Source organism: Giraffa tippelskirchi, chromosome 2 (genome assembly GCF_054371585.1).
Source record: "Giraffa tippelskirchi isolate mGirTip1 chromosome 2, T2T-mGirTip1v1.2.pri, whole genome shotgun sequence".
NCBI classification, from domain to species: Eukaryota; Metazoa; Chordata; class Mammalia; order Artiodactyla; family Giraffidae; genus Giraffa; species Giraffa tippelskirchi.
This window is the reverse complement of record NC_137276.1, coordinates 151,956,014-151,980,213: the sequence shown is the minus strand read 5'-3', so window position 1 is coordinate 151,980,213 and position 24,200 is coordinate 151,956,014. Positions and strand designations below refer to the sequence as shown.

The following is a 24,200-nucleotide window of genomic DNA, read 5'->3' as shown; positions in this document are numbered from 1 at the left end:
CCTTGACTTTTCATTTGGAAAGTCGACTTTAGGGTTGTGTATAAACAGTAAACCTGAATTAGTACTGGCTGCTGTATGGTTTCTGACCTTCCTTTCAAGGCCCATGTCTGCACCTGGCAACATCTCTGGTCCTTGCAGGAAGGGTAGCCCAGTGGTTGGTATGTGGGGTCAGAGAAATGAGCTGCTCAGCACTGCTCTGCTTCCCTCCCAGTTAGGCTCATTTGAATACAGTGAAAAAAGTCTCAATTAAGCTACTTCAGTAAAAGTGGAATCTAGGCAGAAATCTCTCTGAAATCCAAAGTGGAGCTGCAGCTAGAGCTAGAAACTCGATCCAGATTCAGAGCAGCCTTGGGATTTGGGCAAAAGGAGTCCATGGCTCTCCACCCAGTCTCAGGGTGACTGTCTCAGCTACTCTCTACATATCAGCTTTGACCTCCACTTTAACTTTCCAAGTTCCTTTGCTTACTTACTGTTTTTGCTTTTCAGAAGTTTGGTTTCCAAATGGCTTTAATTTGGCATGGTTCTGACTCAATCTATGGCATCTCTTGATACATCTTTTTGCCTCTTATTTCAGTTCTCAGGGGAAACTCTGTGTTTCTTTTTTCAAATTAGAGAGTCTCTAGTTGTCCCAGCTGATCTTTTTGAGCCGGCTCCATGTGTCCTTGAGCTAATGTCTGTGTGCACGTGGCCGTCTTTGTATCTTTGTATGGGGTCATCCACTCTAGTTAGTAACAAACCCAAAAATGACTTACTGGGCGATAGAAGAGGTGAACTGGAAACTTTCCATTAGAATAGGGCATGGGCAAATCAGATGCTATAACTGACTGACTTAGTACAGCCTGTGTGACCTGGAACGAAACACCCAACTTCAATTTTTTTTTCCCTTCCTATTGGGGTATGGAGAAGGGAATGTTCACCAACTCCAGTATCCTTGCCTGGAGAATTCCATGGACAGAAGAGCCTGGCGGGCTACAGTCCATGGTGTACAAAGAGTTGGACACTACTGAGCGACTAACACTTTGACACTATAGCTGATTAACAATGTTGATAGTTTCAGGTGAATCCAACTTCAGTTTTAAGCCTTGGTTTCCTCAACTGTAAAAAGAGGAGAACAACCTATTTTATCAAATTCTCAGGATATAAGAAAATAAGATAAGATAAAGCACACAGGATACTTAACCCAAGAACATGACAATGTTTCTCTTCATAGTAATAATATCATTTATAATACATTAGTGTTTATATGAATATATTAATATACAACATGTATTTTAATACATTATTTGAAAAAATTGCATTTTTATATTATAAATATAATAGAGATCTCCCTGGTAGTCCACAGGTTAAGAATCCGACTTGCACAGCAGGGGGCATGGGTTCAATCCTGGTCAGGAAATGAAGAGCCCACATGCCACAGAGCAACTAAACCTGTGCACCACAACTACTGTGAACAGAGAATTCATGCACTGCAATGAAAAATTCTGGGTGTGATGCAGCTGAATATTAAATATTAAAAAGTACAATACACATAATATGTTTTTATATGCATTTGGAATAATGTATTTTTCAAATTACCTCTTTAATCTGGCTAACTTCTGGGAAGAATTTCCCAGAAGGCTAAATACCTCTGTGAATTGTGACTCTCGGTAGAATAATGTTTCTGACGCACAGGGTGGAGTGATGGGAATGTTTATTTCCCCAGGGGAGATGGTGGTCTACGGGCTCCTCTGCACTGACTGTATGGTAATGATCCAAGATAACAGGGGGATAATAAACAGCCTGTGGATACTAACAAAGACCATTGTACTGAAGGAGTTTTTTGGTCTGGAGCCAGAAGCCAGATTTAGAATAAAATGCACATACTTTCTTTTCTACAGAAATGCTTGAATAATAATAGCTAATGCTTACTGTATACCATGCATTTGTGAAAGGCTTCACATATTAACTCATTTCCTCCTCTTCACAACACATCAAGGTGGATACTGTTATTAGCTACAATTTACAGATAAAGAAACTGAGACTTTGATCTCTGTTTTTTTAGAGCCTTTCCATAAACTATAACCAACTGACCTTGCTCTGACCTTATGCCCGTCTATAGTACTCTGTACTCTGAGCCCCGTTGTTGGTATTGCTGTTCCTCCAGATCTAATGTCTTGCCTTAATTCTCTGATGTCTTCCAGAGTTAACATTCTTCCATGAATTTCTAACCTGAGGCCTGCCGCCAGAGTCCTTAATATCTTTTTCCTGCCACAGCCCAGAGGTCTTTGGGGCTTTCCTCGTGGCTCAGATGGTAAAGAATCTGCCTGCAATGCAGGAGACCCGGGTTCGATCCCTGGGTTGGGAAGATCTTCTGGAGTAGGAAATGGAAACACACTCTGGTATTCTTGCCTGGAGAGTTCTATGGACAGAAGAGCCTGGTGGGCTACAGTCCATGGGGTTGCAAAGAGTCAGACACAACTGTGTGACTAACACAACACAGAGGTCTTTTATTTTATTTTTATACACCTATTGCACCACAAATTTGTACGGAATGGGTTCCAGCACCTCAGGCTCCTTTCCACTGGTTCCTACATAGAAAGCTTCTCTAGGGGGAGAAGGCCGGTGCTTCAGTTGAGCCCACGTACTTTTCTCTTGGCTTTCTGTTTTTCTGATTACTTTCCTTCACACATTTGAGGAAGCTATCTCAGCTCTTAGAGGGCTGAATCTACCCAGTGTTTACATTAGTTCTCTTGTCCAGAGCCTTGCCCATAACATGTTTGTTTCCAGCAGTGCCAACAGCATGCTGGGTAACACTAGACTCTCCCAGTTTCACCCTGGGAACGTTTGTGGGGAATTCCTTTTTGAACATGATGTCTACAATATCACCTTTGTTGTAGAAGATGCACATGGGTGTGACTGAAGGAACAATTCCATGTTTTCTTCAAGGCTTAGAGAGCCTACAGTGAGTGCTGCTCCCTTTGCCCTTCATGTTGGTCATTTTGGCAAAATACTGGAAGTTGGCAATTTCAGCCAAAAAGAGAGAACCCCTTAATATCTTGAGCAAGCTCGACCAAGAGGCAAACTAGGACACAAAGTCATAAGAGGATAAGAAATGAGAGGACTCTATGGTGTAGAACATACTTCATTGCTGTCCACAAAGAGACAAGGAAGCTAGAGTTTTTTGTCTAAGTTTTTGTCAGGTGAAGGTCACTCTTGGGAGGCAAGGACTCTCCAGCATCTCTGGTGATTTGGCGTGCTCTTATTGCTGGAGAAGCCTCTCAGGTAGCTTGATGCTTTGGGTGGGTCACCTCTAGACGGATATAGGCATGACATCGATATTGTGATCGTGCCTGTTTTCGTGTCCCTAAAATGGTGATCAAAGTACTTAACTGCACTGCGTTAGTGGAAAGAAGAAGAATTCACAAAACATCTCTCATAGTTTCTGGACCATATTTGATGCCCAATAAATGGTAGCTTTAGCAGCAATATGTTAACATGGGGAAACAGTGGCTCTTCTTCTGTAGCTGACTTGAGACTTGTTTCTATCAATATAATTTGCGTTATGGAAGACAACTGACTGGAGTCAGAAGGGGAAATCTGTGGCCTTAAGAATAGAAATTTTCCTTGAAGCAGCCACACATTTGTATGGTGACAGAGTCTATTCCTTACAAGCATCATAAAGCCAACTATCTTAGTAAGATATAATTAGATTCTTTTCTCAGGAGTAAAGCTTTTGCCAATGGTTTGTATATTTTATTGCATGGTAGGAAAATAAAGTTTACACAGAACTGAATTATTTTGCTTGCAGCTGTAAAGAATATTTACCATTTCATGATGAATCTCAGAGCTTATCCAGTTTGACATAGACATACTGGTTGTGTTTTTTTTACCTTTGCACTAAAATCCAATCATAGATCTTATCACACTCATGGTACAACTTTGTGTGTACTTGCCTACTAGGAAAATGGAGGGTTTGGGGGAAGATAACAGTCTTATTCAGGTGGTGGAGTGGGTGGGTTTGGGAGGTATATGGAACATTATTGGGGAACTTGGTGAACAGGATCCACCATGAACAAAGAATTGACATGTTCTTGGACTTCCATGGTGGTCCAGTTGTTAGGACTCTGCCTTTCCACTGCATAAGGCACAGGTTTGATCCCTGGTCGGGAAACTAAGATCCTGCATGATGTATGGTGCAGACAGAAAAAAAAAAATCCATGTTAGTAGTGGTTGTCATTGCACAACTTGGTGAATAAACTAAAAACACAAACAAAACAACCACTGACTTGCCACTCAAATATTCATCAGTAATGGAATGTGAAAATGTGGCACAGATAATACATAGAAGATAAAAAACAGGCAGAAATGTGGTTGAATCTTAAAAAAAGGTAAAGATGAATGAAAGAAGGCATACTAAAATGTACATAACTATAATTATGCTTAAAAACACATTAAAAATTTTATACACAAAAACTATATTATTTATGGATGCTTATTTAGTTGGTAAATCTATAATAGAAAGTATGAAACTGTCAATGTGGTTAATTGTAGGTGGCAGAAAGTGCTTAGGACTAGGAAGAAGCACACGGGGTACTCTCCTGGCGATGCATTATATACTCAGGTTATACTTACATTTATCTTTACAATAATTTATTAAATTGTATGTTCATGTTTAATCACTGGCTATATATTAATGTTACAGATTTTTTTCTTCAAGTTTAAAGAACAAGATTTGGCCTTGATACAATGCTTCGGAAACAAAGAATTGAGTTACATTCTTGATTTTGTTGTATTTGAAGTGGTTGGGTGGAATTGAATATGGCCAATGTTGTTTATAATCTGAGAGGTTGTAGAGGACAAAATGCCACAAAAGGCGTTGGGTCATGTGCTGTCTTCAGCTCTCCTGGAGGAGGTGTTTAGAGTCAGAGAGGCGAAGTTCTGAGCTCTTCCTGGCCAAGACCTGCAGGAGGAGTTTGGCTTGTGTGCGTCCTTGTGGCAGGCACAGGGAACTAGTTGTATACCCAGCCCATATTCTGTATTAATAAGCTGTAACTTTGTTCAGCTATCACATGGCTATTTCTTGATCTTGAGGAGATGGACTAGTCCCATTGGATGAATTGTGTTTGATGCAAGCCAATCATAGTATTCAATTTATATTTCCTGGTGTTTGGTCTGAGGTGGCCAAGTGGACTGGAAAAGTATCACGGGGATTTCAGGAAATACTTCTCTCTCTGCTATAAAGAGAGAGATGGAGAAGAGACCTGTGTTTTTTTGTCCTGATTTTGGACCAGAGTTCTGTGAAAACGTGGTGTTTTGTACTGTGACAGCTATTGTGTGACCATGTCAGTATACCTTTATCATTCCAAGGGAGATAGAGTGAAAGATGGGAGAATCTTCTGTCCTTGATGACATCACTGAACTTCTGGATCAACCTGGGACTCCACACTTCTAGCTTCTTATAATGTGAGGCTCTTATTGTTTAAATCACTTTTGATGGGATATTCTGTCTTTGAAGCCAAAAGCATCTTTTTTTTTTTTTTTTTTTAAGCTCTGGGCACAGCTTGTGAGATCTTTGTTCCCTGACCAAAGATTGAACCCTTGCCACCTGCAATGGAAGCATGGAGTCCCAACCACTCATCTGCCAGGGAATTCCCAGAAGCCCAAAGCATCTTGAATAACAGAGCTCTGGATGAAGAACTAGTTTTGGGGGAATATCGAAGGCCTCGATTTTAGGAGTAAGTATCCATGGAAGAAAAGAAGAGCTGAAGCAGAACTGCGACTCCAGGAGAGGGAGTCACCACTGACCAGGAAAGAGAAAGGATTGGACTCTTGCAGATCATTGCTGCCCACTGCCACAAGAGGAATGAGCGCAGGTGCAGACAGCAGAAGCCGCTTTGGTGAGGTGCCGGGCACTAGGGTAGCTGTAGTAGGCAAGCCCAGCAGTTCTCTCCCTGGGATACAAGAAGCCAGGGCCAACATGATACTACAGTTCTGATAGCCTGGCTGTGGTGGAGGAAATGGGTGCTTTAGAGTTGAGAACTGGGTCCTGCCACTCACTTGAGCAGAGCTTCACTTACCTTAGCTGTAACATTAAGTAAGTCATATTAGCACCATTGGGTTGTTATAAGGATTAAAATACATTAATTCCTATAAATTTCCTAGGATACAGCAAGAGGTTAACAAAAGACAGTTTTTTCTATTGAATGGAGACCTGCAGATACAATGAAAATACTTGACGATCCACTACTAGATGCTTGACCAATAGATGCTGAGTGAGATCAGCTCAACTTGAGACTTCCTAGGGCAATCCGGTGTTGACCTACCCCTATTGGTCTTCCAAGAGAGAAGACCCTGGGGATGGAGCTTCTAAAGGCCCTTTCTTCTCTGCCCCCAGAGGCATATCTAAAACAATAGAAAATAGGGAGGGGGAAAGGGAACATTAATTGCTATGACACTGTTTTCCCCTGAGCAGGGAAGAAGACAAAGACAGATGACTCGCAGTGTTGACAGAAATGAGAATGCCAGAGCTACGTAGGGCTTCCCAAGGTTCCGGAGGAACTGAGTCGGGGTGCTCATCATCGGGTCCCGGACTCCTGGATGGAAGGAGGAAGAGGATTTAGAATGTCCCGTGTCCATTCCGTCATTGACACCTTGGGATATAGAAGCACTGGAAGTACAAATGTAATGACCAGAACCAGAGGCTTCCTGATCACGGATATGATGGGGGAGGTGGACCAAAATAGCCACACAGCACTAATAAAAGACTCCAAGAAGCCACTCCTTTTCTATGGAGCCCCTTCCTACACACCCTTCTAAGTAATTTCTAACCTTGTGATGATTGCAGAAAGAAGAAGAATAGAAGTTACTGGCGTTTGTAGTAACAGGATGAGAAAGTGCGAGACTTCCTGTTATGTGTGTGTGACAGCTGGTGATAAGTGGAGGGCCTTGCACAGGAAATCCGCCCAGCTTCTGCAATGTGACCTGCCTGAAACTTGGGCGCTCCTTCAGTCTGAGTGTTGATGGCAGGACAAAGGGGCACCTGGACCATGGACGACGTGGTAGAGAAGAGTTTGGAAGGGCCCTTGGCACCTTCTACAGATGAGGCCCTCCAGAAAAGGGGAGACCTGGTAGAAATCTTTAATGGGGATAAGGTAAAATTTGACGACACAGGACTCTCCTTAATTCTGCAGAATGGCCTGGAGACCCTGCGAGTGGAAAACGCTCTGACCGACGTCATCTTGTGTGTGGACATCCAGGAATTCTCCTGCCACCGCGTGGTGCTTGCCGCGGCCAGCAACTATTTCAGGTCAGCAGCCTAGGACCAGAGTCAAATCGGGTGCAGGTAGTAAGGGAAATCTGAATTGATTTGACAGCACGATCCAACTGGTTGGCTGTTGTATTGACGGTTTGTCTATTTGTTTAGGTTTGTGTGTCTATTAAAGATATGTACAAAAAAGGAAGCTATTAAACCTTAGAGTTTAGAATTTAAGTCCTACTAAAAGAGAGCTTGCATCATTTAAAAGCAGTGTTTATACCTTATGGTGAGCCTTAATGTGTATATGTTAGTCCAGAGGATGGAAAATTACTGAAGCTACGGGATTTTTTTCCCCCAGCACCTGACTACTGTGTTGGAAACATAATGCTGTCTTTGTTCACCAACAGACATTGAGAAAATGATGTGGCCATTCTTGAAGTTAGCCAATGACTTGCTGAAAAGCAGGGGCTTCTGCTGTTGTGTAGGGAGTGGGGTGGGAAGGGAAAGCAGTTACAAAGGTGCTTTAGAAGTTAGAAACCCCTAGTTATAACAAACTTAGAGATCGGGATTCCAACCTACTCTGCCCCAGAGTTTAGGCAAGTCATTTAATGCTCTGAGTTCCTGTTTTGTCATCTGTAAGATGGGAACACTGATGCTTACCTCTCAGGATTATTGTCATAATTAAATGTGACAGGGAAGAGTTTCACACAGTGCCTAGAATTTAGTAAATGCTTGATATATCTCTGTTGAAATTCTTCACCTCAGTCTGTTTATTTCAGCTAAGAACTGTGTAGTGAGCAAATTCTTGGGGGAAGGAATGCGGGAGGATCAGGAATCCTGTGAATGTGGCTGGATCCAGAGTTTTCCAGATCAGTGTAGACATGGTGGGAACCAGTCCCCAAGGGAAATGCGGATGCAAGAGTTATTTGGGGAACTTGAAGAAGAAATAAATGTTGTAATTCTTCTTATCAAGATTCTTCTTAACTCTTGGTTCTGGCTGAGGAAATTAAAAGCTATTTACTTATGTAAATATCATGGAAGGTATTTTATTTTACTTTTTGAGATGCTTAGGAGAAAATCTTTGGAATTCAAAGAGCAAGGTCTGTATGCTGTTGTGAGACTGATCAGGTCCCGTATATAGACCAGGCAAGGGGATATCTGGGTTTGTAGGAAGTAGGGTCTCTATGTGCCAAGCAGATAGTTATCTGATTTTATTTTTGCAACAGCATGATGAAAGTGCCTGATATGCCCTTTTACAGATGAGGAAATGGAAACCCAACATGACATATCTAGTCATTGCTGGAGCACAGATTGGGCACATTCTAGAAATTTTTGTTTTTATTGCAATACAAACTGCCCCTAAATTGGAGGCTTTACTCCACTAGAAGCATGTAAAAGGTAACATGCAGGCACAGCCATAAGGCTGGGTTGACGTAGATAAACACCTTACTTACTCCACCAGTATCAATCATATGCTTTCACACTGATCACAACCCCTTCCAGCAATGAATGAAAGTCAATTTAGCCTATGTGTGTGCTGAGCACTCACTTTCAGGTTTATTATTTTTGCTTTGAGTCACTAGAAAACTGCTATCATAAAACATGTACCTGATTACCAGTTTCATTAGCTGCTCGACCTGGCTATGAAACAGGACTGCCAGCCAGATGCTTTTGCATACATCACTGGTTTCTCTAGTTCTGGGGTTTCTCAGTCCAAACAGAAGGTGTTTGGGTTCAGGTCCTTCCAAGCCTGATGATCTAGAATACCTAGGGAGAGTGTGTACGGGAGAGTGTGTGCAGGAGAGTGTGTGCAGCAGAGTGTGTGCGGGAGAGTGTGTGCCAGCCCGAGAGACAGCCATAGGGCAACAAAAAGCTGGAGGCAGCCACGTGGTGAATGTGTCTGCCAGTGGATGACAAGTCTCTTCCCAAACTTCCTGGTCATGAAGGGGAATTCCTTCCATTCTTTTTTTTGGATTCTTATCGTGGTATTTCCAGGGTGACTGTACCCCTATAATGAATGCAATCCTGGAGACAGGATTCTTTTTTTCCGGTGCTACTGTTTAAAATAACTTGTATTGTTGACCACTTATTGTAGGTAAAGCCCTGTGCCACCTGTGTCACATACACTGTCCCACTTAATCCTCATGACATCCTCCCTGATGTGGGGAATTGTCTCCCCAGTTCTTGATGAGGAACCAAAGCTTGGAGTGTCTCAGTTAACACAGTGCCCAAGTGGGGTTGGGACCCAAGACTGACATCAAGTTTTACATTCCCTCACCGCCTGGCTTGTTTCTAAGATTTTGAAAGGGCCTGGGAGCCAAGTTCCTCTTATGGTCAGGCTTTGAAAGGGCAGAGAGTCTGCTCTGTCTGAGAGGCTTCCAACACAGCCCCCTGCGCTCTGGAGGGCCTGAAGCTGGTTGTAAAATTATGTTGGTTTTTTTTTCTTATTCATTGAGAGTATAAATATTTTCCACTCAGTGATGGAACCATCGTTTATTTAACCAATCCTCTATTGGCAGACATTTGGATTGTTTCTAATTGTTTGCTATTTTAAACAATGTTATAATGAATAATCTTTTATGTCCTTTTATATGCATGCAGGAATGTCTGGGGGAGCCTTTCTAGATGAGAGTTTGCTGAGTCAAAGAGAAATGCAGCTGCAGCTTAGTGGCTATTGCCACATTCTTCTTAATAGAGGTTCAATAATTTTGAGCTCCCTACAGCCTTCCCAAAACAGGATAGCATCTAACTTTGGGGTTTTTCCCAATCTGATAGATGAGAAATTAGTACCTCAAGGTAGTTCTAATTTGCATGTCTCAATTTTGATAAGGTCAAATGTCTTTTTTTGGTATGTTTTTGAAAAAATTTTCAATTAATTAGTTAACTTTTTGTTATGCTGAGTCTTCATTGCTGCATGGGCTTTTCTCTAGTTGGGGAGAGTGGGGACTACCCTATGGTTGTGGTGTGCAGACTTCTCATTGTGGTGGCTTCTCTTGTTGAGGAGCACGAGCTCTTGGGTGCATGGGCTTCAGTAATTGAGGTCGTGGGCTCTAGAGTGCAGGCTCAACAGTTGTGGTGCACAGGTTTAATTGCTCCTTGGTATGTGGGGTCTTCTTGGACCAGGGATGGAACCCATGTCTCCTACAGTGGCAGGTGGATTCTGTACCACAGAGCCACCAGGGAAACCCAAATATATTTTCATATGTTTAAGAGTCATCTGCAGTTCTTTTGTGCTCATTGTGTCCAACATCCTGCGACCCCATGGACTCTAGCATGTCAGGTTCCTCCCTCCATGGGATTTTTGGTGAACCATCATTTCATAGCCTTTCAAATAAAATTTACTTTTGTAAAAAATTATTTAATCAAAATACTACATGCAAATACTTAACAAAAAGTCACATAGTATTTAAAAGCTAATAATGAAAACCAAAAATTCCTCTTCACTTCCTCCACCTGTCAGTCTTGGTCACTAGAGTCCACCATTTTCGATGTTTAGCTGTTACTGTTTCTTCTGTTTTTATATTTATATTTCTATAAAATAGTCTTATACTGCTCTTTCTTCATTTTTCAATGTTAGACATCATTCATTAATTTTCTAGTGTGTTTGATAAGGATTTAGCACTTAAACCCATCTCCCTTACCTATAATCCTCAGTGTAATACTATCACATTTTTGATACATTTGTGTTAAAAGTGTACAATATACCTATGAAAACATTGTTTTCTGTTGAGCCAAATTGTATGTTACGGTTACATTTTCTTTCCTATAAAACTTTTTGTCTTTCCTGAAGTTAATAACTCATTCTTTTTATTTTTCCATTTGCTTAGTTTTCAGGGTATTTTTCGTTCACAGCCTCTCCATGGTTATCTTTCATGTGGTCCAATGCATCAGAAGATCTGTCAGTTCTATCCACCCCCAGCATCTTTATCACTCCCATTATCCCAAACAGCTTCTCTGAACCTGCTGCCCAGCTACTGTCTAGCTGCTTATGTAAACACAGTGGCTATAAATAGGGACTATATTAGTAACTCAGACAATGTAGTTCCCTTTGGGGGCCTATTTAAAAGTCTACAGTGGAATGAGGAAGCTGGGAAAACACTAGAGAAGAGTTGAGGCTGAGAAAAGGGTGAGGGAGAATAAAGCTTAGAAAAATTTAGGGAAGTACAGGTTTAACATTTATAACAATGTTTTCAAAACTTTTATAAGACTTCTAGTGTCTTTTATAAGATTGCTACTAAGCTGCCATTTGTGTTTGCTCCTGGACAGTTCCCCAAATCAAAATCGTTAGAAGGGCTTGTGCATCCTGCATACCAGGCCCCACTTATGGAATGATCTCCATTTAAGCTAGTGGTCCTGTCCATTTGCAGGTGAGCAACTCACTGCAGAATGTGGCAAATTCTGATGTTGACCCATGAGGGCAACCGTGTTGTGATTCCCAGGGTTGGCAGAGGGAGGAGAGTACCAGTGATGTAGGGAGGGGTTGTCAGGCTACTCTTAGTTCTACGTGATGAGCCACTCTTCCTATGTGAATATATAAGCTTCCAGGCTGAGGCTGTCAACAGCAAGCTCCTTTGTTGCTGTTGATGCCTGAAATCTCTGCCCAGACTTGGCCCCTGCCTTGTACCTCAGTACTTCAGTCTGTGGGTCTGGTTCCCTGGGGCTGTGATAAGGGGACTTTACCCACTAGCTACAAAAATCAAGCCCAAGGCCAGGAAAAGGAAGGGTATTGTGGGTACAGTTTATTAATAATTATTCTATATTAGCCAATTACTGGATGGCAGAAAGGGGGTCAAAGGTAAACTGGGCTTACTCTTAAGGTCTCTTTAGACGTAATTCTTTGTGTTTTCTCCATAATAATGTCAACTATCTAGAAAGGAGCCAGCAAGTGCAGGTGATAGAATAAACAAAGATGAGTTACAGCCGTCTGAGTCTGGATTTAAAATCTGGCTAATGGCAAAAACATTGAGGATTGCTACTGCCACACTGGGCACTGCTGGTGAACTCAAATGAACTGATAATTGTACTTCTAGCATTGGGCTGTGTATTTTACACCTTTAATATTGTCCTTTTGACAGAACCATTATGGTAGTTAATAATTAAGTACTATAGATCTATAGTCTCTTACCTGCAATTTCAAATTCCCCAAAGTGCTAAAAATGGGAAAGTTTTCCATAATTTATTTGATCACCAAATCTAACTGGAACTCCACTCACCTGGTGAAGAGACAGCTTCTGACCTGAGAGAAGGCTACACAGACTCTTTATTTTCCTTAAGACAACTATTCATATGTTCACTGCTGAGGTGCATGCTAATGTGTTGAACTGAGTGTTGGAGGTGCTATGTAGTATTCATGATATGGTAAAAGCCAAACAATTCTGAATGCCAGAGCACATTTGGCAGCAAGATTTTGCGGTAAGGGGTCATGAGATTTTCTGATAAAGTTAATTTTCATTTTGGGGGTTGTTCTTCTACCTTTTTTCCTGCATATTTTATACTTATTTGTTGTTGTTCAGTCTCTCAGTTGTGTCTGACTCTTTGTGACCCTATAGACTGCAGCATACCAGGTTTCCCTGTACTTCACTCTCTCCCAGAGTTTGCTCAGACTTGTGTCCATTGAGTCGGTGATGCCATTCAACCATCTCATTCTCCTTTGTCCCTTTCCCCTTCCTGTCCTCAATCTTTCCCAGCATCAGGGTCTTTTCCAATGAATTTATACTTATATCACATACTTATAATTGTAAACATAGTTTCCATATAATCTGCATCTTGCTTTGCACCCTTTTTTCTTGTTATCTTTAGCCTATAGTGCTCCATAGTTTTCATAAATACTATTTATTTTTTTATTTAGCTACCATTTTTAACAGATGCATAATATGAAAATCATACATTATGAATATAGGTTGCTTTCAAAATTTTGCTTTTATAAAGTATGTGGTAAAAACACCTTGTATTAAGTACTTAGGGCTTCCCAGGTGGCTCAGTGGCAAAGAATACGCCTGCCAATACAGGAGACTTAGGACGTGCAGGTTCGATCCCTGAGTTAGGAAGATCCCCTGGAGGAGGAAATGGCAACCCACTCCAGTATTTTTGCCAGAATAATCCCATGGACAGAAGAGTCTGGTGGGCTACAGTCCATGGGGTAACATACACGACTTAGTGACTAAGCATGCATACACATTAAGTACTTTTCACAGTTTGGCAATGGAAAACTAACATTTTTTGAGTATTTATTGCATGCCAGGAACTTTGTTGGATTCTTTTTTATTTGATTTAATATTCAAAATATTGGCAATTAAATAACAACAAGTTGATAGCTTTTGTCTCCATTTCACCCTCCAGGGAATTCACTTTGATAGGAAGAATGGTTTCCATATTGGGACCCAAACTGAAGGTAGACCTCTCCACTGGGCAGAAATATGGCTGTTAGGACATTGTCTATGAAAGACCATTAACTGTCTCTCCCTGCCATGCACTAGGGTGGTCCACATAAGCTGAAAATGACAAGAAGATGTAAAAATCATTGCCTTTGTGTGCATACACACACATGCACAGGCAGGATACAGTAGGAATGCTCACCCAGTTTGAGTCTGAGGGCTGAGCTGACAGATTCTGGTAGCAGAGACCCAGCATGCCTGAGGGTACTGGCCTGGGTCAAAGGGCTAAGTAAGAAATAAATATGCAGGTCAGGGTGTGAGGTGAGGAGACACCATGCTTTGAAAGCATAGGACTTCAGAACCTATGGGACATCATTGGGGCTGGAATCGGTAAGTGCTGATAGAGTGGAAAGAACACCGTCTCAAAGTTCTGTCACTGGCATTTGAGTCCTTCCCCCGCCACTTCTTGGCTGTGTCAATACTAGAGAAATTGTTTGGCTTTTCTGAAGCTCAGCAAATTATCAACAATACAGTCAGGCTAATGATTTGCATCTACCTCTCCTGGTGAGTTAGTCTGACATACACATAATAAAATGGATTCATTTACAAATGTATTTCTCTCAACATTTTATTCCTGGCAATAAGTCAGATTTCTTAGTTCCAAGGAATACAAATCAATTGACTCTTTTGGGAAGGGATTTATGTAGGTAACTCCTCCCGAAGGCTGGAGTACCAAACTCAGAAAACAGACAACAGCAACGGAGGCTAGGCAGTGTCCAGGACCAGAGCCTAAAGCAACTTCAAACCTGTGGTGAGGAGGACTTGGAAGCCAATGCTAGCACAGCTGTGGCCCCTGGCACGACTCTACTGCTGTCTTGGGAAACCAGAGGCTGCTGCTACTTCTGCTGCTTCCCCCAGAATAGGGTCTCTGTTTCTGCCTCTTTGTGTTACCAGCTCCCAGTTCAGAGCCTGGGGTTGGTTTATCTGATTGGTCAAGTCTGAGTTAGACACATTAGGTTGTTAGCTGTGACAGAAGCTGGGAAAGTGAGCATCAGGCTTTCGTAGCTTCTGGATAGGGAAGTGGCTTCTGTGCCACACACCATCTTATTCAAACAGAGTTGTGCCACACCTAGGGAGGGTTTCAGATGTTGGGCAACCAAAAAATGCCAAGGATTCTTTACATGCAGCTACTATGTGACAGGCCTACATTAGATACAGAACAAGGCTTAAAGTAATATGAGCTAAACAAGTGTTAGGGAATTTCACTGCTGTTGTCACATATGCATCAGAAATAAAGCTTCTGAGATCTTAGAAGAGAAGAGGACCATTACTTGCATTTTTATTCCTCCTTTCCCTCCAAATCGTAGATAGTCCTTTGCATACTATAAAGTAGGCTGAACGCTGAAGAATTGATGCTTTTGAACTGTGGTGTTGGAGAAGACTCTTGAGAGTGCCTTGGACTGCAAAGAGATCCAACCAGTCAATCCTAAAGGAAATCAGTCCTGAATATTCATTGGAAGGACTGATGTTGAAGCTGAAGCTCCAATACGTTGGCCACTGGATGCCAAGAGCCGACTCATTAGAAAAGACCCTGATGCTGGGAACAATTGAAGGCTGGAGGAGAAGGGGATGACAGAGGATGAGATGGTTGGAAGGTATCATCGACTCAATGGACATGAGTTTGAGCAAGCTCTGGGAGATGTGAAGGACATGGAAGCTTGGTGTGCTGCAGTCATTGGGGTCACAAAGAGTCAGACACGACTGAGCAACCGAACAACAACAGCAACTGTACACACCTGTGAGAATGTGTGGCATGAAGGCATCATCCATCTTATACGGAACTAGAATCAGCTTGAAAGTGTGATGAGCTGCCGCTGCAGAAGCAGACACCCTGTGAATGTTTGACATGAATAAAAACTTGATATTCCTCCTGCAGATTCTGTCACTGATTAAGTGGCATCCTGGTCAGAGCAGGAAGTACTCAAAGAGTCAGGAGGCCATTGCACAACTTCAGAAAAGGGAAGAATGGTAAAGCGTGGTCACCACAGGAAAAACTAGAAGGAGCAGTTAGGAAATCCAAAATGCTTCAGAACATTATGGATTCAATAGACCACTCATGTGACCCTCTGGGCACAGATGTGCCATGCCTACAGACTCCTGCAGACCTTTGGAAGATGCTGGCAGGGGTTGCTGTCTCAGGGCAGAAGTGCAATCAGGTCTTTTGAATTCTCAATAAAATGTCATCTCTGTCACTTTCACCCTAGCATCTAGGGCATAGGGATCTTCTTTCAATCAGGAAGAGAAAAAAATATTCTTCTCCAGTTTTAAATAATGTTCCATTTATCATTCAACTAAAACACAACAGAGAAATAATTTCATCATTTATATCTCAAGTTCTGACCTTTATCTCTGAATCAAATACATGGATATGTAACTGTCCCTCTATGAAAATGCCTTTACAGAGCTAGATTCTAATATAGTAAACACCAAACAGCCCCGGAGATGAGAGGGCCAGATGCAGAATGTCTGTGTTTTTGATAAAACCACCTTGGAGCTCACCATCCATGCCATTGCTCAGTGTTCTATATTGGTCAGCATTCTCTTGGTTGTGAGGGATAGAAACTCAAAGTCAACCAGCTTAGGCAAAAGAGGAAGGTGTTTGGCCACATAACCAAAGCATAGGAAGGGCTGGGATGTAGCAGAGCCCAGAAGGAAGAGGAACAAGGCCTTGGAGGCAGTCAGGGAGCTCCCTTCCCACCCTCACTTGGCTTGTTGCTCAAGTGGGGTTGCTCAGGTGCACTGCAGCCTCACAATGGGGAATTTGCCTGTTGGCAGCTCTGAATCTCACTTCTGTCAGTTTTTGTTCCAGAGAGCACTGAGGGGTAGCTGCAGTTGGAAAGTCCCCAAGGAAGACTGATTGACCCAGCTCCATTCAATTACCCAATCTGAGAGTATCACTAGCAGGGACATGAGGCATTACAGTCAGCCCAGCTCAGCTCAGGAGTCCACTGATAGACAGGCAGGTGTGTGTGTGTGTGTGTTTGTGTGTGTGTGTGTGACGAAAAGAGACAGAGAGAGAGGTCAGTAAAGCGGTGAGAGCTCCTACTTTAACCACATGATTGGAGTAGAACCTGGGTGGGAGGAAGAGCATTTTCTAGAAAGAATAAGGGTAACTGGACAAAAGGAAAAGTGTATTTCCATTAAATAAAGATAACAGATCCTGGCTTACTTTTTAATTAACCAACTTGTTACACTTCTGGATTTGCTTTGACTGTCAGGAAGCTCAATGCATTAGGTTTCCTTAGCCTAGGTTTCAGTGATAGAGTCTTCTCCTACTTTAATCCTTTAGTTCTTATTTAGTTCTTATCTTCTTATTTTTTGTGTTAGTTTGTGTTTTATAATACCTCTGCTGCTTTAGTATAAGCCCTCTCAAGCTCTTTCGGAGAGGCCATTTCTGTATAAAAAGATAAATTTCCCTTGCTATGAAAGAATATCTCTTAGCCAACCTACATGTCCTCTGTCTGCTGTAAGGATTCTTTTATTCTTTTAATACATGTAGCATTTTTGGAAAGCTTCAACATTTTTGGAAAGGCTTCAATAGTCTCATGAGTGCTGATACTGTTATGACTCTAAAACACAATCAAACCAAAAGTTGCATCATGGCCTTTTTCTAAGGAGACACTCAGAAATCTATAAAAAGTAACCATCAGCAGTTTTGCATATAATGACTCAGGTCTGGGGTCAAGTAAGAGCTGACTGTTGTCAAGAGATCATATGTCATGGAGCAAGCTCAGACTTGCAGGCGGCTGGCATATCAAGGGCATTTTGGTGTTGGGGCGATTAGGGGAGGGTTTATGTCTTATGACTAATTCCAGGAAGGTGAGGTTGGTGGACCCAGCACACAAATGAAACGACAAAGATTCCACATATATGTGTTAATATATGATTGTTTTTCCCTTTCTGACTTACTACACTCTGTGTGACAGACTCTAGCTAGGTCTAACCACATCTCTGCAAATTACCCAATATTAGTCCTTTTTATGGTTGAGTAATATTCCGTTGTATATATGTGCCACATCTTCTTTATCCATTCATCAGCTAAATGGTCCAGAGGAACCTATCTGCAGGGCAGGAATACAGATGCAGATGTAGAGAACAGGTGGGTGAACATAGAGATAGGGGAGGGTTAGGGGTTACAGTTGTCATGCAGCCTAAGCATAGGACCACAGGGAGCAGGGTAGGGTTGGAGTAAAGAATATTTCAAGGGCCAATAAGGCCAAGAGAGATGGGCAGAGGTGACCATGAAAAGTTTGTTGGGTTAGGATGAAAAGTTTGGAAGGTATCTTATAGGAAGTAGGAAGCCAGGGAAGAGTTTTTAATCAAGAAAGTGAGAAAGTGATCCAATCTCTCTGTTAAAATAATCCTCTGGGCTGTGATGTGGAGGTCCTGACCTAGGGGGACCCTCAGGTGACTTCAGAAATTACAGGTAGAGAAGATTAGGTTGGAATTAAGGCTAAGGCAGTTGGGATGAGGAGACAGTTTCAAGAGACATTCTCAGAGTCCTCTCTGAGAGCCCTCAGGGCAGCCAGACAACAAGGAAGAGGGTGGCATTGGTTGGCGAGAAGGGGAAGAAGGAAACAAGGCTGGGGGACTGGAAGACAAACCCTACTTCTCTGAGCTTCAAGATTGGAAAGAGAAAGAGAAGGTAGTTTAACTCTTTCAATCCTTCACCCACCCATGCCACTCCATTGTGGGGCAGAGCCCAGAAACAGAACAAGTAATATCAAAGTCAACTCAAATTCTGAACTTTTTAAAACACTTTGAGGGAGACACATACCATACCTGTTCCCCCCTCTTATCCACATCTCTGATACCTGCTGGCTTTTTGGATACCTTTGTATGAATTTCAAAAAAGTGTTATCTGGGCAGACCAGTTAGAAATAGGTGCTCCTTTCCCTAGGAACTGTAGCAATCCATGTCAGGGCTCAAGGCTTGGCAAGTGCAGCTGGAGGTCCATCCCAAATCTGACCCCATCTGGGTGGCCCTGAGGGTAGCCTGGCCTGAGGGAACGTCTCCTTCACCTCTTGCTTCAAAATTCCTCTCCATCCCCAGCTGGAAAATCTTTCACCCTCCCCCTTTGCCCTGGATTCTGTGTCATAAAAGCCCAAAGAACAGTCTTGGAGGTCCATATTCCTCTTTGGCAGCTTGTGGTGGGAGAAGTCTGGAGCACATGGATAGTCATCTTTGTCCTATCACAAGATGGATAACTTTTAGGACTGGGGAAGAAGCCTCAACATTTGATCACCTCAGGGTGAGGATTGGGACCAGCCTGCATGTTTTTAAGTGGTCAGAGCCAGGGAATGCTCAGAAAAATTTCACAAAGCAGAGGCTGAGCCTCGATTTCTGGAAAAGAGCATGGAGGCCATAAGAAACCAGCATGGGATTCTAGGGGGCTGAGATGGAAAATGTTTGGGAAAAGAGGGTGATAAGGGGCCTCCAGGGCAACAGTCTAGTCAGGATGTGGCAGTAGACAGCAAGCACAAACGCTGACTCTGCTCCCAGACCAAGGGAAGTGAGAATCAGAGCAGATCTCACTGAAGAGGGCTGTGAAGGAAGTGGTGTTTTTTCAGGGGAAGCCAGGGGAACCTTTGGGCAAAGAGATGAAAGACGTGAAAAGCAAATTAAAGTGAAAAACAATCACCATGCTTTGTAATGTAAAATCGTGGGTAGCAGGGCTTAGGATAAACACCGTGGGACTGGAGTCCCAATTTGGAGAACCACTGGAAAACATAGCTCTTCACACATTTACTTTGCTCCCATCCATCAGTCTTGAAGGTCATTGTTATTTATTCTCATGGCAGTTAGAGGAGAAACATGGGTTTGGAGACAAGGGGAGTCCACTTGGCCTACAGGACCAAGTGAAAAGCGAAAGTGAAAGTGAAGTCGCTTAGTTGTGTCCAACTCTTCACAACCCCATGGACTGCAGCCTACTAGGCTCCTCCATCCATCGGATTTTCCGGGCAAGAGTACTGGAGTGGGTTGCCATTGCCTTCTCCGACAGGACCAAGTATAGGACTGCATATGTAGTTTCCCTTTCATCCATCCATCCAACAATAGGCCAGTAAATAAGAATTGAGAGAGAAATAAAATCCAACCCCTGCCTCTAAGATCCTTAAGAATCTAATAGAGGGAAAAGGCACAGTACAAATAGGGTCTATTGGACTTCCCTGGTGATCCAGTGGTTGAGAATCTGCTTGCCAATGCAAGGAGACTCGGGTTTGATACCTGCTTCAGGAAGATTCCACATGCCAGGGGGCAACTAATCCTGTGCGCCATGACTACAAAGTCCGTGCAGCAACTACTGAAGGCCCTAAGCACCAGTGAAGACCCAGCACAGATAAGTAAATAAATAAATAAAATTAATAATAAAAAAATAAGCCTTATAGAATGTACAGAGAGTTCTGTCTGTAACCCAGAGTCTTGATGTAAACAGAGGCACACATTGGAAACTGCTAACTATAGGATAGGGAAGCAGAGTACACAGATCAGACTGTGAAGGGCTGTGTGTAGTAATGTTGAGAGTTGTTTAATGTTTCTTTTTCTGGGCACTTGTTATACAATCTGCTTTAGCATTTGGTCCTATTTGTTATTCAGAATTTCTCTTGTCCAGTTGTGTTGTCAGGATTCTGCATTGCAAATGGCAGATGCTCAGTTCAGACTGGTTGAAGCACATAAAAAAAAATTTATTTCCACACATGATTTGAAAGTCCAGGGGTATTGGTTTCAAGGTTAGTTGGATCATTGTGCTCAAATAATGTCATCAGGACTCAGTTTCACTGTCTCTTGTTTCTACTCTCCTTTGTGTTGGTCTCTCTCTCAGGGGGTCTTCACACATGGAAGCAAGAAGGTCTTCAGCCTCTCAGAACTTTTATTTCTCTCAGCTCAGCAGCCCCAGTGAGAAGAGAATTTCTCTTTCCCAATAATTCTGCAGAAAGTTCTGGAATTGGCTTCAGTTGAACTGATTTCTTCGTGTGCCCATCTGTGACCCAGGCACTGTGGCTTGGAAGACATATGGACTATGCTAACCTTAGTCTAAGAGTTGGGACTAGTTCCATACAACCCTCCCAGACTGGTATTGGAGGAGGGATAGTCCCTCAAAGGAAAATCTGAGTACTCCTCCTAAAATGATTAGGAATGATGTTGGGCAGCCAAAATAAGAACTTCCATTATATCTTTGTGACTGAATCATTGCTGAATTCTGGCCACAAGCATTTGCTGTGACTGATGCTGTTGTTTTAAGGTTTTTAAAATAACATTTATTTCTTAAAAGTTAACATGTGCATAACAGGAAATAAAAAAAACACAAGAAGCTAAAATCAAAGTCATTCATAATCGCCATTGGTTTACCGATGTGTCCTTTGATGTGTCCTTCTAGGTCTCATTCGTGTATTTTCACAACTAAGCATCCTTTTTAGTGTAATTAAGACCATACAGTTGTATATCATGCTGTTTCGCATATTATGAATCTTAACCATTTCAAAGTCCCAAAGCTATGAGTATTTTGATAACCAAGAATATACTATACCAACTCAATCTGGAAGGAAAAACATTGTAATCCTGCCTTTCTTGGTGACAAAAATTTCAGAAAAGACAAAAATGGCAAATGAATGACTGGTGTGTATTCTGCCTGACCTTGCAGCTCAGTATAAGCCCTTCTTTCTGTCATAAATTTGGATGGGCTGAGGCCATCGATGACATGCAGAGGCCTCAGCAATTGTCCAGTAGGGCTGGGAGGGCTGATTCTATAGAAACAAGGCTGGCATTCAGTCCCATAGAGGTACATGTACAGCATCCTTAAGGAGTGGTGAACTTGGGCAAGGGGCTTGGCAGAGGCAGTTCTTTTGAGGTCTGATGATGTTTAGAGTCAAGTGGGGGCAGCTCCAGGGTTCCAGCCTGTCTGTTCATTTGGAGCAAATATTGAGCGAGCAACTGGGAGTTCAGGGAGCTGACTCCAGGCCCTGAAGAGAGACAGCAGAGTACTGTTGGTCATTTCTCTAGAGTGGTAGAAGAGATGGCCATGAACCTCCAAATCCTTCTCTGAAGGCACCCCTCCAGGTATATGAGATTTACATGTGTGCAGCAGATAAGAACAAGGAATTGCACACTGTTACTAATAGGGCTTTGCCACCACATCCTGTTTCAGAACTCCTAGGTCTAATGAAATGTGGTACCTGAATGTAAGCTGCAGGGGCCCTGTCTAATCAGCTAAGTTAGAGAAAGACTTAAGAGGCCAGGACAAGACCTGCTTCCATCTGAATCCCCACCAGGTTGGTAAGTGGTGGAGGAGTACTACTCCTGCCCCGCAAACTCCCAATGTAGGGGTCAGCCTTAGGCCTCATGGAATTCTAGGAGGTCTGGATCTCAGAAGATGAGAAGAAGAAACTACAGGGAGGGAAGATCTTCAAGGGCATATCTGTCCCAGAACCACAACCAGTTATTTCCTTGACCTGGCCCTTAGTCCAATCTCCTTCTCGGGGTTAGCCAAGGGGAATTGGGTTGGAAAATAAGGTGACCTCTCTCTAGGGCAGTGATTTTTAAACTTTGATTTGCAAAACAATTATGGGTGGGGGCTGGGTGAGCCTAGTAACATTTATATTCCCCACTGTCGGAAATTTTGTTCAGAAGGTCTAGGGTGGGTGGGGTTCAGAATTCTGCTTTCTTAATAAACAACCCAGGAATTCTGATGCAAGTCGTGCATGGCATATACTTTGAGACCCATCATCCTTGAGGCTGAGTGCCTGCAGGCCAGGGAAGTGGGCAGGACTCCTGTGTGGGGACAGGGTCTACATGGTAGGGCTTAGGGAATAGCTTGAGGTCAGAAACTGGGCTGAGCCACAAGTCTACATAGATCTTTTGTCTAGGAAATGGCAGGTGGAAGGTTTGGTGCCCTTAGCTTAGAAGTGTTGGGGACCATAGACAATGATGTCATCCAATGCTAGGGTCACCCTTGCTTCCACTGACTCTGTGTTTTCTTTGCAGAGGAAACCCCTTTGACTGGCCACATTGGGTTTACTTAATCCTTTCTTTTAAAAAGATATTTATTTATATTTATTTATTTGGCTGCACAAGGTCTTAGCTGTGGCATGTGGGATCTTTAGATCTTAGCTGCATCTTTAGAATGCAGCAAGCGAATTCTTAGTTGAAGCATGAGAATTCTTAGTTGCACATGCGAACTCTTAGTTGCAGCATGTGGAATCTACTTCCCTGACCAGGGATTGAACACGGGTCCCCTGCTTTGGGAGAGCAGAGTCTTAGCCACTGGACCACCAGGGAGGTCCCTCAAAAATCCTTTCTTAACAATATAGTGTTCAATGAGCAGCACATGATTGCTAATTTAAAAAACATTTTTAGCCAATTGTATGCATATTGACATATATCGTTTTTTAAATTTTTTAACTGGAGGATAATTGCTTTACAATATCATGTTGGTATCTGCAGTACAACAGTGTGAATCAGCTATAAGAATACATATATCCTTAAGTAGAATTTAACTCAGTTTGCAACCAATGTTAGAGCTATTCCAACCCTGAATACCTCATTGATGCAGAGGAGTTAGTTCTTGGTATAAATGTGATGGTGAAGGGATTAGAAGAAGAACAGGACAGGGGGCAACATGGGTGTAGCTGGTCTAGGAATGACAGGGGGTGGTGGTGGAGGTGGATATTTGTTTATAGTACTGTGACTGGGGTTAGAGCTTCAGAAGGCAGGAAGTTCTGTGGCAGGTGTGGAGACCTGGGGGGTGGGAGGAACCAAAGCAAAGTTGGGCTGATTGGAAATTCTGAAAGGATGACATTTAGGAGCTGTTGGAACATGAAGAACTCATTGAATTTGTGAGTGGGAAGTTTTGGTGTGGGTGTGTTCTCTTTAAGCTCCAGGCATTGGACTCGGGGGTGTGATGGGTGTTCTCGATGGGCAGGTCTCTTCGGGCCTCATCTTGTAGAGTGCTTGATAATTTTTGGAGGGGCAGAGCCCTGTCAAAAGCAAACATGGACGATCTAGAAGCACAAGTTTGCTGCCGTTCATTCATTTATTCTCTCCCCAAATATTTACTGAGTCTCTGCTTAGGTTCCAGGCACTATTCTAGCCCTGAGGATATAGTGTTGAGCACAGCATAGCCCCTGCCCTCGCTCAGCTCATGTTCTAGCAGAGAGACAATTATTAAACTTGTTAACAATAGATGTGTAATATAACTTCAGGTTGGTACAAGATCATGAAGAAAAAGAATGGAGATGACATTAGGGAGTGATTATTTTAGACTGAGTGTCAGGGACGGTCACCCTGACGCAGTGACATCTGAGTAGAGACCTGAATAAAGTCAGGAGTGAGGCTGGCAGAGCGAAGCCCAGACAGAAGGATGGGGCCATGGCCTGACTTCATTCCAGGAGACTTTGGCCCATGGCTATTTCCATGGCTGTTGTGGGAGATGAACTCTATTTTGGGGTCGGCACTGACTCACTGCTGAAGTATTGGGCAACTGACTCCCTATGTTGAGACTATTTCTAACTGTGAAAAGAGGATCTTCATAGCTACCT

At 42.7% G+C, this 24,200-nt stretch overlaps 1 protein-coding gene across 9 annotated transcripts in view; it reads left to right on the top strand.

The window, feature by feature from the left end:
* The window catches only part of KLHL6 (kelch like family member 6), a 113,532-nt gene that overhangs the window by 51,079 nt on the left and 38,253 nt on the right, over nucleotides 1-24,200 (top strand). For 2 of the 9 annotated variants that reach the window (XM_081571180.1, XM_081571187.1), the window contains exon 1: nucleotides 6,940-7,285. The exons of the other annotated variants lie outside the window; for them this stretch is intronic. In XM_081571180.1, the coding sequence (XP_081427306.1) occupies nucleotides 6,999-7,285 (287 nt within the window). In that variant the 5' untranslated portion in view covers nucleotides 6,940-6,998. Of the gene's footprint in view, nucleotides 1-6,939; nucleotides 7,286-24,200 lie in introns of those variants that run through there. 9 annotated transcript variants of the gene reach the window in all.